We start from the raw sequence: 13,415 nt of genomic DNA on the forward strand, positions 1-13,415 counted from the left end.
TTTATTTTTTTAAAAAATAAACAAACCGGCTATCTTGCTATCTCTCTCAAAAAAGTAAAAAAAATACGGTGAATGATTTACCGTGTTCAACTTAACTAACTGGCCCTAATCCAGCCCACATAACGCTGACGTGTCGCTTGCGTAACAAGGTCGTTACTTTTTTTACAAACATAAATTTATTTTTAAAATTAATTGTTTTCATAGGGCCAATTGCCGAAAAAGCCCAGAAAACGATTTGAAGAGCGCGGAGAAGAGGGCTTTTTCTTTTCGCCAGGGATGGAGGGTTGGGTTCGCGGCCTGGTGGAAGCCATTCATTCAAGCCCCACTCAGGCCGTCATCGTCCTCGCCGGCGGCGCTTCCCAGGTCTCTTCTCACCCCTCTCTCTCGAACTCTCGAACTCTCTCCTTCTTCTTCTGTCTTCTCTATCCTCTCACTACTCTTCTTGATCATCGGAGATACGTAATCACAAGTGTTATTATATAAACAGGCACTGGGATGGCTGATGTCGGTCCCAGGCGCTTCTAATACTATTCTTGAAGTCGCCGTGCCCTACTCTAAGATCTCCATGGCCCAATTTCTCAGCAAGGTATTTATGTTTTTGCTATTTATAAACAAATAATTATATATTGCATTAAGAATATTTCAATCTAGCATAGTTTTATTTTCACCGAGTTGAGCTAGAATGCTATCAGTAGCAAGCGGGTTCCGTTGCCACCCATTTATTTTCGATGATGATGGAGCCTCCAAATCGACGATCGGCACTATTAAACATGATCTGTACCACTTGAAGCATCTAGAAACCAAATTTTATGTTTTTTCGATATTATTCTCTTGTCCATTAAGTGGATACAAAATGAACGGCTGAAAATGAATATCCTTTAAAAAGTGATGATAGAAGTAGATCTCGTTCTAAATAGTTTAAAGAATTTTCTAACCAAAATTCAATTGATTTGGATATCTTTACGCTGTTAAATGAGAAAACGTCTTATATCGACAATTAAAATTACAAATTTTGAAACTCTTTGATCGTTAGGCTAATGATGTTGAAAAGATTTGAAATTTGGTTTTTATATATTTCAAGTGGTATAGATCATGTTCAACGGTGCCGATCGTCGATTTGGAGGCTCAATTATCGAAAATAAATGGGTGGCAACGGGGCCCGTTTGTTATTGATAGCATTCCAGCTCAACTCTATTTTCAACTTTTGGAACTTACATATGCATCTGGCTTCTAGATTCCTACTCAATTCACGAGCCAACAAACTGCAGAGGAAATGGCGTTGGTGGCATACAATCGTGCTCTGAAGCTTTCTAGACCAGGTTTGCATTTGTTGTCTGCATTATCATAATCTGCCTGCATTCATCATTATCATAATAGCAAATCAGATCAAAATAATGCTTGCTGTGTCGAAGTGTGAAGTGATGGTTATGTAATGTAAAGCAATTTTCTCATGGTAAAATGAGCGTGTTACGCTCATTTTAACTTATTCTTTTCAATCAAGATTAAAGGAGACCAAATCCTGAAGGAATTGAAACATTAAAACGCTCAAAGAAAAATAGAGAACAGTATCTTCGTTAGGAATCAATGGAAATTGTACTAACTGCTACTTATTGAAACTGAACTGCTAAAATGACTTTTTTTCAGTGATTGGTTGTAGTAAGAGCCTAAGGTACATCACTATGATTTCTATCCTTTTCATAGATAATGATGACATGCTGACAACTAACTGTGGAGATTGAGTTATTTTCATCCCGTGTGCTGTTATGCTGAAAGACTGCTCTGCGCTTCTTGCTGCGTTAATTGTGAATTACTCGTGGGATTCTATGCAAACTAAGAAAAAATAATTTTCTCTCATTAGGTCTACCAGTTTTGGGTGTTGGATTTACTGGGTCATTAGCTAGCACACATCCAAAACGTGGCGACCATAGGTACACTTTCCCTTTCCTCTTCCAATTGTTTTGTGAGGTGCTATGGATTTGACCAAGTGTAAATTCATCTCAAACTGGTACATATTTCAGTTAGATTGTAGTCAATTCTTTCTAATATGTTTCTCCAAATTCATACATAATTATAATTTCTTAGTTTGGCATTTCCACTCCTATTATAAATCTAACACCTCAAACAATAGTGAAATTACCGTGTAATAAGGTAAGGAAACTTGTTTGTACTATGAATAGTGACTGTAACATAAAGATCTGAAATGCCAAACTCTTTGAGAGAAGTTAATCGATCAGTCCACATCACAAAAGTTATAGGAGAAATTCTGAGGAAATAAGATGAAATACAAAATGAGAATTTCTGAAAGAATGAGATGAAAACGATTGATGTGATAATTATACTATGTTACTCGATTGATTAAATTATGATATCCTCACTGACCTACTTATACCACATTATACTCCTCAATAGACTGATTCTGCATAGGCTTGCCAGGTATTGACTGATGCAAGCAGTATGCCAATGCTTGTTTACCTACCCACCCTGCTGCTAGCTTGTAGGCACCTCTCTGTGCTGATTGGTGCAAATTTTTTAGGCACCGCTCTACAAAGCATGCCAAATATAATTATTCTCTCATAAATAATGCATATTGAATTAGCTTTTTATCAATTATCATGAGATGACATGTTTTGAGATAGCGCAAGGTTAGGTTCCTCCGATTAAGGAAGGAATAATATCATTGATTGGTGGGTGTGACATTCTTACATTAGGTTGGCACCCACGTGAAGGTCGTACAGGGTTTAAAGTTTTGTTGAGGGCTTTGAAGAGCATACCGGTAATTGGCATAGTTTTTGGGAAGAACTTCAAATGGTGTGCTATAGGATAGGTGTGTTCCATTAGTACAGTTGATGTGCAGCTGGACTTGATAGAGAAATCGGCTAAGAGGAATACAAGTTTTATCTTTTACTAGTATAGTAACCCGTGCAATGCATCGGGTAATTTTTTTTTTATTTTTTTAGAAAATAATTTTGATTCGAAATGATTTAATATATGCGAAGAAAATTGCAAGAGAAGAAAAAACTGCATATTAGTGCAGAACTGATTCAAGATTTCAATTGGGTCTCAGACAGCAAAATACATATAAAGTAATAAATAAGTATAAGCAAAAAACAAAAGTATTTGAAGACAAAGAAGCCTGAATAAACAAATATATACAAACGACATACAGTTTCAAGACCAAAACTAAGTTTGGAACAGTTCTGAAAGGCAACAAATATAATCGCCAGCAGCAGAGATTATATTTCTTCGGCATCTGATGCGGCGTCCTCGATGCAACTGCATATTATAGGAAAGAGTTTATGATGATTTCTTTAGAACTGGTGCACATGATAATGAACTGATATACGATTATTTTTTTTATTACCTAAAAGGTCTTTTTCCTTTTCAAATTTTTTGGTTCTCCCTCACCCACCTCCATGTCAACATAAACACTAATCAAGCCTTGTTCGTCTTCATCCGGGATACCGTATCTTGGCATCGCGAGAGAAAATTTTTGGCATACCTCATGGAGCAGTTCACAGAAATAAATCGTAACAAATACTGACGACATAACTGCACCCAAAATCGAAGGCTAAATATCGAAAGTATGCGAGAAACACAAAACCCAACCTAATAGGAAACGCAGGCGAACGTAAGCAGGTAGGACAACAGCCCCAAGCAAAAAACCAATTTATTACCTCAAAACACGATAAGCTATCCCTCAGCCACAGGACACCCACAAATAGCTTCTGCCATATCGAACACAAAACAGTAAAAAATAAACAAATATGCATCAGTAGGGAACAACCAATTAAGTTACAGCAAATACAGCATTGCTGCCCAACAATCAATAGTAAAATTCATACCTATTTTTTCAACCAGGGAAAAAGCATCACAGCAGGTTAAGCAGCAACATATTGACGCCACACCGAATTGCGTACAACCACATGCAATAACACAATTATGAATTAGCAAAATTGCAGAATCCATTTATATTAAAGTGAATTATCAATCAATTTGCTTCATATTTATAACTAACATTCGTTTATTTGTCCATAACAAAAGAATGTAAGAAGATAATATTATATAGATAGAATGGTCATGATAAAGAAGGAAAGTAAATTTTAGTTGATCAACTAACCAAAAAGATGTAAATTATCTAAATTTTAAATATCTGAAAAAATATACTCATTAGTTACAAATTTTGAGAGATAAAACTCTCAATTCTATACTTTGTAAGAATGTATGTAAATTTTATTTTATTTAAATAAGGAAAATGTATAAAGGCCTATAAACTTTTTTTTTGGCGACAAACTCATGAACTTTTAATTTTGATAATTAGACCGCTTAAATTTTATAAGATTATTCAATAGCCCCTTTTCAATCAAAGTAACTAATTTTGCCATTATTTTATTTGGAAGTCTTTCATATATTATTTCTTCTATTTTAGTACATGAACAAAAAATAGTAGTAAGAATAGACTCACTGTATTTTTTTAATTCTCGTGCTTAATTATCAAAACTAAAAAAAAGGGTATTTGAAAGTACTCTTACAAAATTATATATAAAATATACGTCGAAAATAGCTATGTAATAAGTAATTTTGATTGGAGAAAGAGACTCATAAAACTCTTTGATGAAGTTAAAAATTATAGTTGTAAAAATCAAAAGTTTGAATGGTATGCTTATAAAATATTAAGCGTATCTTTAAAAAAGAAATTTCAATTAGATAGGGTTAAGAAAAAAAAGAAAATTGGAAAGGAAGATGAATTAAATTAATGGGCAAAATAAATAGTTTTCTCTCTTTCGTCACTCACATAATAGGAGAGAGAAAATAGAGTAGCACTCACTGTGGGGGAAGAGGAGGGTAACTTGCAGGTAGGTCCCATCAAGGATTTAAGTGCCGTGGCACAGGGTCGTGCCGGAAACTTGTCGGCACGGTGCGTGCCGAGCCGTGCCGATGCGTGCCAGTCAAAAAAATTCTTGTGTGCCGACACATAATAACATGAAATATTTATTTTCTTTAGCAACAAAATATTCTAACTATTTATTATGTCTTTTATCACATCTTTTGAACGTCATTGAGGAAATTATTTACTAATTTAAAGAATAGAGGGTTTTGAGCTGTGTCATCGGCACGGGGTCTGTATTGTAACGGTATTTTTGTTGGCACGGTACGGCATGGTGGATACGGCCCTTGCCGACGGGCACTTAAAACCTTGGGTCCCACACCCTTTAACAGCAAGAAGACAACATCTCCACACCTAATTCCCAACGCCAGCAAGATAGAAATCCACAGCAAATTTGCAGGCAAGAACGGAGACAAAGAACACAAAAATACCAAGGGAAAACCAGAGAGAAGAGTAAAGAAGGAGGAAGGAAGAAAGAAAATGAAGAACAATACTGCTATTTATAACAAACCGGCCATAGTAATGAGGAAAGACGAATAGTTTAACTGGAGCAGAAGAAAGAAAGTAGAAAGTCCTAAGGTCAAATCAAGGACCTATATAGCCTGTCAGCACCCACCATACCTTCCTAGTCATCTTCATCGGCGGCCGTATTTCACGCTGCCTCGGCGAGTTGTAGGAAGGCACGTCGGCCTGCCATCCCAAGAAGAGGGCAGGTGTTCCGTACAACCATCCACCAGCCATGATGTAGACAGCGACAAGGTCACTCCGCGGCTGTCCTAGCAAATACAGAGGTAACGACCATCGGCATGACGACGTAGGAGAAGAAGAAGAAGATGGGGCGATGGAGGGAACAGAAACGGTAAAAATCCAGACGGAGTAGGTTCGTATTCAAGCGAACAGACACATCGGAAATATCGCATTTAATGCGCAACAACAGCGCATTTAATCGGCAACAACAGCGGGCCCCACAGGCGCTAGAAGCGGAGAAGCCTCGAACAATTGCCATTCGTACGTATATAATAATATATATAATATACCAATATAGCGGGGCCCACAGTATCATTCACATTTCAAATGTATGGCGGGCCCCACAGCATGTATAAATATATAGTAGACCCCACAACACCATTCTTTATATCTGTATTGCGGACCCTACAGCATATATACAACATGTATAAATATATAGCGGCCCCAGCACCATTCTTTCTATGTGTATAGCGGACCCTATTGCATGTATAACATATATAGGGGGCACCACAGCACCATTCTTAAAAACTAAAATTATTCATAGATGCCTTAAGGTTAAGATTCAGTCAAAAAATCATCACATATTCTATAAATCTATACATAACATTTTTATCCTAGCACAAATTTAAGTAGGTGTAATAATTTAAGGTTAATTAAATGATCAATTTTTAATTTTTGAATTATATAATAATTTAACATTCTCTTTAAAATTTTACAATTAAAGATCTACAGGCGATTAAGTGTAATAATTAAATCTCATTATGATTTTTCGTTTTTAAATTATACATAGCTGTAATGCAATTGTCCATTAAAGTATTCAACATTAATTATTTCAAGATTTAATTTTTTTAAATCTTATTTAAATAACTCACATATCTCACATAATATTTTGCTATCAAAATTCTTAATATTAGAGTATTTCTTATGTGACCCACTCAAACAAAAAAAAATTAAGCGAAAGTTTATTGTCAACAATACATTAAAAATGTATGAAGAACCTCACACCTGTAGCCCGCTTTGATATGGCCCTAACTTGGATTTTTTTATATATATACATTTACACCCTCTCAACCTAAGGGTTTCTTTAATTTTAGCAATTGAGCGTTTTTTCCCAACTAAATTAAATATTTTATCAAATTCTTCTGTGAGGGATCTCAATTGAAAAACTTTTAACCAGGTATAGCCAAAAAAAAAACTAAAAGTTCAAGGGCTCTTAATGTTAAAAAATTAAAGTTAAAAGGTCTATCTGAAAGGGGTTTCCATATATTTTTACCCACTAATAATTAGTGCTAGAAATGTTATTTTTAATTAAAAGAGTACTCATAAAATTGCCTCTTATTTATCTACTGCTAAAATAACACCCTAATTTTTTAGGGGTAAGTCAGTCATTTTATAACTTAATCTTTATTTAACTAAACTTTAACTATGATAAAGTAACAGTTCGTTAGAAGGAAGGATAATCATGATAAATTTTTTTATTTGAAGGAATACATATTATATTTTTAATTTTGCAGGGGTATTTACAATATTTATATATTTGAGAGGGCTACTGGTGAAATTGTCCTTCTTCATATGTATAGTGGGCCTACAGCACCAGAGGGTCCCACAGCACCAATCTTCATATGTATATTATTGTGTAGCGGGCCCCATAGCACCAGTGTTTAAAAAAGTCCAAGGCGCACCTAGGCGCAAAGGCCTGTTGGAGCCTAGGCGCAAGGCGCAAGGCGCAAGGCGCAGGCGCGCGCCCGAGAGAGGTCAGGCGCACAAAAAACTAAAAGAGAAACTAGAGAGAGGCCAAGGGAGAGACAAAAAACCTTAGAAGAAGAGGCGAGCGAGTTGAAGAAGCAAGGAGGAAGTGCCGGAAGCAAGGACAACCGGAGAGGGAACGCCGGAGAGAGAGAGATGGTCGAGCGGGCGAGCGGAGAGGGAGAGGGGCCGAGCGGACAGGGAGAGGGTCGAGCGGACAGGGAGAGGGAAGAGCGGACAGGGAGAGGGGAATAGAGAGATAATTGATGATTATTTAGGGTTTAGTTTAGGGTATTGGGTTTATTTTAGATATTTTAACCCGTTAGACCAATAAAATCTGGATCCAAACCCGTTACTATAAATATTACCTAGGCGCGCCTTGAGGGCGCCTTGCGCCTAGGCCCAGGCGCGCGCCTAGGCTGCCTAGGCGCGCGCCTGAGTCATGTCGCCCGCCTAGAGCTGCTCTAGGCGCTGGCCTGTGCGCCTAGAGCCTAGGCGCCTAGGCGCGCTTTTTTAAACAGTGCATAGCACCACTCATATTACATATGTATATAGTGGGGCCCACAACCCGTCAGATGCGAAGCTTGGCATGGGTTGCCAATTCATATGTTTATTAAATAGTTTTGCAGGTCTAGGCAAACTCTTTCAAGATTTTCATCCTTTCTATGCGATACTCAATTTTAAAAATATTCATTCTCTCAAGGCTAAATTATATAAAACCGCCCTGCCAATACCTGTTTTTCACTTTCCCCCCTATCATTCAAAAACCTATACTTTGCCCCCTTAAAAAATAAAAAATGTTCATAGGGGGGTACGGTGTGACAAAATGACCAAATTGCCCTCATTTTCTCATCTCCTTCTTCCCAATTTTGGCTCATCCCGGCGGCAAGGAGGGCAACAGTGTGTCTGGGCATTGGATAGAGGGGGGCGAGGGCGAGCGCGAGGCGAGGGCGAGAGCGAGGCGGGAGCGCAAGGCGGCCGCTGAGGCATTGTGTGTGGGTATGGGATGAGGTTGTAGAGGTATTTTGGGTATAAAAAAATAAGACTTAATCGCACGAGCCTCAACGAACCATGATGGCGGAGGCCGAAGTGAACATTTTTCTCATTTTTTAATAGGCAAAATAAGGTTTTTGAATGACCAAGTGGGGGGGAAAGTGTAAAAAGCGGTATTGATAGGCGGGGTTCTTCTATAAAGTAGCCTCCTCTTTCGAATGCTAGTGTCTTTTTTTTTTACATGTCTTTCATTTATTAATCTGTTTATTTATTTTATCGCATGGTCTCGAATAGGTTCTAACCTGTCCACTCGTACATACGAGCAGCCTTAGAACTCAAATTTCACCCTCTTGAAGGTACATTATTATTTATTTGGTTTCTTGGACCTAAACATATTCGTAGGAAACTTTGTTTATGATGTTCTTCTGAAGGTTTGCGAACCTAGAGAAAAGAAGACAAAGGTTTCGAACCATTTTTACGTAAGTATGCTAGGAGTTTCAAAATGCAAATTTTTTTTTTCATCCAATTAACTCATCGTAAGTCGATTTTTAATTTCACAAACATGAGTGTGGAATGGCTTGGCGAATTCAATGGTCTAATTTGCCTTTTGGTTTAGAACGGGCACAAATTAGAATCTAGCTAAATTACCTAACTAAAGGTGAGTTAAGCAAGTGTTGTAAAAATGAAATGATATTCCTAATATGCTTAGTTGGTTAAATTACGTGCCAACTGCTAAAGTAGAATGGAAGCATATACCTTTTTGCTCTTTTTATGTCTTCTCACTACAATTGCATTTTTATCAGATAAAAGGAGACTTCTGTAACTAATTTCTCAAATGTTCTTTTATCCTGATGTAGTTGCGAATCTGCATGGAAGGTTTATTTTGTTGACTTTTATCATACAAAAATATTAAACTCTATGCAGTCAGAATTTGGGAATAAGCTCATAAAGCAAAGCACTATATTCTGTCAATCACTCAAGTATATTGTATGGCTAGAAATCAGAAACTATTGTTCATGCATATTCTTCTAATTTCTACTTAATCCCTTTGCATAATTTCCTAATGTAACTTCTTTACCGACACACCACAAAAAGGAGACACAAACACATCCATACATCAAATTAGCTTAAAGAAAAATTATTGGAATCAATATAGGGCTTGAACTACCTGGTGAAACTTGAGTTGTGCTTCAGTATTTTATGGTGATCATCAAATACCTCTTGTAGCTACAGTAAGTTATTAGAGAACGGTTAGTATGACTAAAATTGCAGCTGAATTGAGTAGTTAAGGTGGCATAACGATCACCGTTAAGCAGATTCCCCAGATTGACTATACTTAGACGCACATGTTCAGAATGCATCTCTTAGAGCATCCTCCTGAAAAAAACTATTTAAATTTGTTCGGTGTTATTAGCAGTGACCAAACATAAATTGTATATAGAGATGCAATTAGCGATTACCAAGGCGAGGAATAGATAAGTGGAAATATACCCACGGTAATCCTCAAATAACTAATAGAAGAATCAAATCCAGAACAAAGTGAAATTCAATGGGAGCTGAACCTGAAATCGACGTATGTTAAATTGCTAGAGAGGGTGAGAAAGATAAGTAAGGTCCCACCGGTTTTAAGATGCTAATTATAAATTTAAGCAACGACTTTCAGTTAACTTACTCTGCTGATAAGTTTTACTTGATTTTTCTTCGCGCTGCTTTTGCTGTAAAACGGATAATTTGCCCAGTAGCCGGACATCAAGAACAAAAACAACTACAACATCAAGACCAACAAGCCTTGAAGTTCCAACTATTTGAGATAGTGTAGCCTTATTATTTTTCTTTTCCAAACTAAGAGTAGCACAGAAAGAGTTAATTTTATGCTTATTGGGTATCATTCAATTTGGAATCCATTAGTTTTTATTGTTATTGACTATTTATTTTGGTGGCACCTATCGTGATTGCCTTTTCTATCTGTTATCAAGGCAATTGCTGACGCCTGCAAAGTCTCTGCAACCTTCAAATCAGAATTACATGAATCTGAAATTCCATTTCAAAGTGAAGAGCATTTTGATGAGGATCAACAGCTTCAGCAGGTTATTGATGGGCAACTATGCATGAAAATATACGATTTTTCTAAGGGTACTGCAAAATATTGTTACTAACTATTCTTGTCATCAGAAATGGGCAAGCTTCCCTTTTTCTCCCCTCTTATTTTGCTTTTTTAGTAAGCATGTGCTTCTCCTGGTTTTGTAGATTCTGACATAGCAAATAAGGACAGGAAAGTTATATTATCTGGTTCATTCAATCCCTTGCATGATGGTCACCTCAAATTGCTTGAAATTGCAACAAGGTATACTTTCATACTAAATCTTATCAAGTGTACATGGCTAGTTTTCATTTAGTTTTAAATCCTTACACGTACAGTTACTCTAGAAATTTGCTTTTGCACCGGTATCCATTGTGTGTGAGATAATGAAATTTCATGGCTTCTCATTTTGTTATAGGAGCTATGTAATTGTAACTTTATAATCATTCTTTTGCAGTCCTCTTTTCGAGAAGACTACGTAACAGTAGAAAATTAAAAATAATAATAAACAATGATCGTAGTTCTGGTATAAAGTTGGAGTCACAGGTCCTTTTTCTTTTATCGTCTTCAATATTTAGATTCATGTTTGAAGTTTGAGGGAAGCTGGAATTCTTGGTTTTGAAGTTTGAATGTTATCGTCTTAATGAGATGTTTCATGATAAATTAAAAAGTTAAATGCAAGGATTAAAATGCCGTGGCATGGGGGCGTGCTGCTGTTTGCCTGGCACGGCACGGCACAGGCACGCTTCCGTGCCGACATGTGGTACGCTTGCGTGTCGATGGATACGCATGACCTCCTATTGGCACGTTTTGGCACAGACTTATTTTAATTTTTTTTATTTCAATAAACTCTTATGATATTCTTTTGAAAGATTTAGTCAAATAATTATGAATATAAGCTATGTATAGGTTACTATATTCATCAATTAACATATTGGTAAGTTTTTTTTATATGTAAAGTGCAATTATATCTGATAGAGAACAGAAATTAAAATATAATAATACAATTCACAACTATAATAATTATTTAAATTTATATTTTTACTGAGAGATGACTGCTTAATTTCACATAGATCGTTGCAGTAGATCATATGGCATGTTGTTATCTGCAGATATAAGATTTATTTGACAATGTTGGTATAAATATTGCTGGTATTGTGAGAAAGTCATATATTTCCGGTGCATCTAATTGTATTGTCGTACATAATCTGCATATGCAACTGGATCGTGGATATAATGGACAACGGTCATCTGTGTCATATGGACTGCAACATCTATTAATAAACATTTGAAAAAAAATATTTTTTTATTAATTTTTTTAAGAAAAATTGTTAAATCTATCAATAAAAATTTAGCAATAAATTATATGACAAATGACAAATAAATTAAATAAGTTTAAGTATTAATTGATTTAATTTAGCTTTTAATTTTATCAGTGTTTTCAATCTTCTAATCCAAAAATAAAATTTTATGTTTGATGTGCCTCAAAATTTGTTTATTGAGTTTTGTTTCCTTGATTTGCCGAAAGCTTTGTGGTGCGACAAATTTTGATAAAATATTTTGTAAAGAAAAAGTGGATGTCAGCAGTGGAAGTAGAGGGCTCGGGTCGAGGGGGTGCGGGGACCGAAGTTTCCTGCGTTATGAAAATTATATATTTGCCCGTATATTGATTAAATCAAGTACTTCTATTTTCAACTTTTTATAAACTATATGTTAAAAGTTGCCTAATTTTATATTTCTTCAAAAAATAAGCTTTACAAATAAAAAATATTCAAAATATATAAACAAAAAAAATAAATTATATATATTTTTGACTTACCTAATAAGTAGATCTTCGATTTGCAATCTTTTGCCTCCTTTTTAAGTGACGAAAAAAGAAAAAAGAGGAGGAAAATAATTTTAGGAAGATATGTAAGAACTAAGAAGAAAAGAAGAGAGCGAGAGAGTAGAGGAGAAGGTACCCAGGCACGGGAGAAAGGGAGGGGGAAGAAAGAAAAAAAAGGGAAAGAAAAAAAAGGGGAGGTGCTGGGGGAATCTAAAGAAAAAAGTGCATCAACCCCAAAAACAAAAAAAAGAAAATGTGCAAAAGGCCAAAAAAATGAAAAACAAACCACTGTACAGAGGGGGATGGGTGGGCGGGGTGGGATGCTTAGAGTGCCCCTCCAAAAAAAAGCAAAAAGCCAAAGAATAAAAAAACACCACGGCACGGTACCCTGCTGCGATACCCTTGCAGGTATCGCGCTGTCTTGCGCTATACCTGCGAGGGTACCACGGCACCGGGGAGGGGGGGCTGTGAGAACCCCCCATACCGTGCCCCCTTCACGTATGTGGCACGGTATGTGCCTCCACGTGCCGAACGGCACGAGGCGGCACTTTAATCCCTGATTAAATGTATAGGCTCACTCTAAACTTTGACGAGCAAGTAGGCTCCTAGAGGTTCGTATTTCGTAATTGGGCCCCAATAGCTTCGTCTCTAACCTTTCCACTGAAGCCACTTTAAAAATCAATTGGTTCCCTTGTCACCTCTTGCACATGCATCTGGGCAAACTAATCACAGTTAAATCTTACCTTTTTAAAGCACCAGTACATTTGTTGCATTGCCATTGTAATGCCCCATCCATAAAATAATGTACTGCACATAAAGATGGCATTTCTCCTTGTGTATCCATCTTTTGTAAAAACTAGCTTATTAAGGTGCTATATAGCTGGATCTGTATTGCGATTTGGTACAGTTAAATATCCTTAATGTTTTTTCAACCTTAATGTTTCATTCTCTCATGATAATCCTGATAGGTCAATCAAATTGTGACAGGTGAATCACATTTTTATAATAATGAACTATTGCATGTTGCAATTCTTGTATGTAGATACATTGCAGAAAATGTAATTCTGTAATCATTTCTTTAGAATGGGATCCACCCGCGTATCAAGGAGCAGAAAATAACTTTCATGTTGTTCTTTGAT

General features: G+C 36.4%; 1 protein-coding gene across 2 annotated transcripts; it reads left to right on the top strand.

Annotated features, from left to right (window-relative positions):
- The first annotated feature begins 220 nt into the window (after positions 1-220).
- LOC109704778 lies at positions 221-3,053 on the top strand. Of its 2 annotated transcripts, none has more exons than XM_020225560.1 (4): positions 221-363; positions 488-586; positions 1,235-1,319; positions 1,859-3,053. In XM_020225560.1, the coding sequence occupies exons 1-4, from the start codon at positions 277-279 to the stop codon at positions 1,978-1,980; spliced, it is 393 nt and encodes a 130-aa protein (XP_020081149.1). In that variant the 5' UTR covers positions 221-276; the 3' UTR covers positions 1,981-3,053. The 2 variants fall into 2 exon arrangements, with proteins under 2 accessions (XP_020081149.1, XP_020081150.1); XM_020225561.1 differs by having other exon boundaries at positions 1,868-3,053.
- Positions 3,054-13,415: the final 10,362 nt, after the last annotated feature.

Source organism: Ananas comosus, unplaced genomic scaffold (genome assembly GCF_001540865.1).
Source record: "Ananas comosus cultivar F153 unplaced genomic scaffold, ASM154086v1, whole genome shotgun sequence".
Classification (NCBI taxonomy): Eukaryota; Viridiplantae; Streptophyta; class Magnoliopsida; order Poales; family Bromeliaceae; genus Ananas; species Ananas comosus.

Excerpts from the sequence above, each read along its gene's own strand:
- LOC109704778 (XM_020225560.1), top strand. The coding sequence starts at position 277 with ATGGAGGGTTGGGTTCGCGGCCTGGTGGAAGCCATTCATTCAAGCCCC. Across the intron at positions 364-487 it reads TCGCCGGCGGCGCTTCCCAG|GCACTGGGATGGCTGATGTC; the intron begins GTCTCTTCTCAC and ends TTATATAAACAG. Across the intron at positions 587-1,234 it reads TGGCCCAATTTCTCAGCAAG|ATTCCTACTCAATTCACGAG; the intron begins GTATTTATGTTT and ends TCTGGCTTCTAG.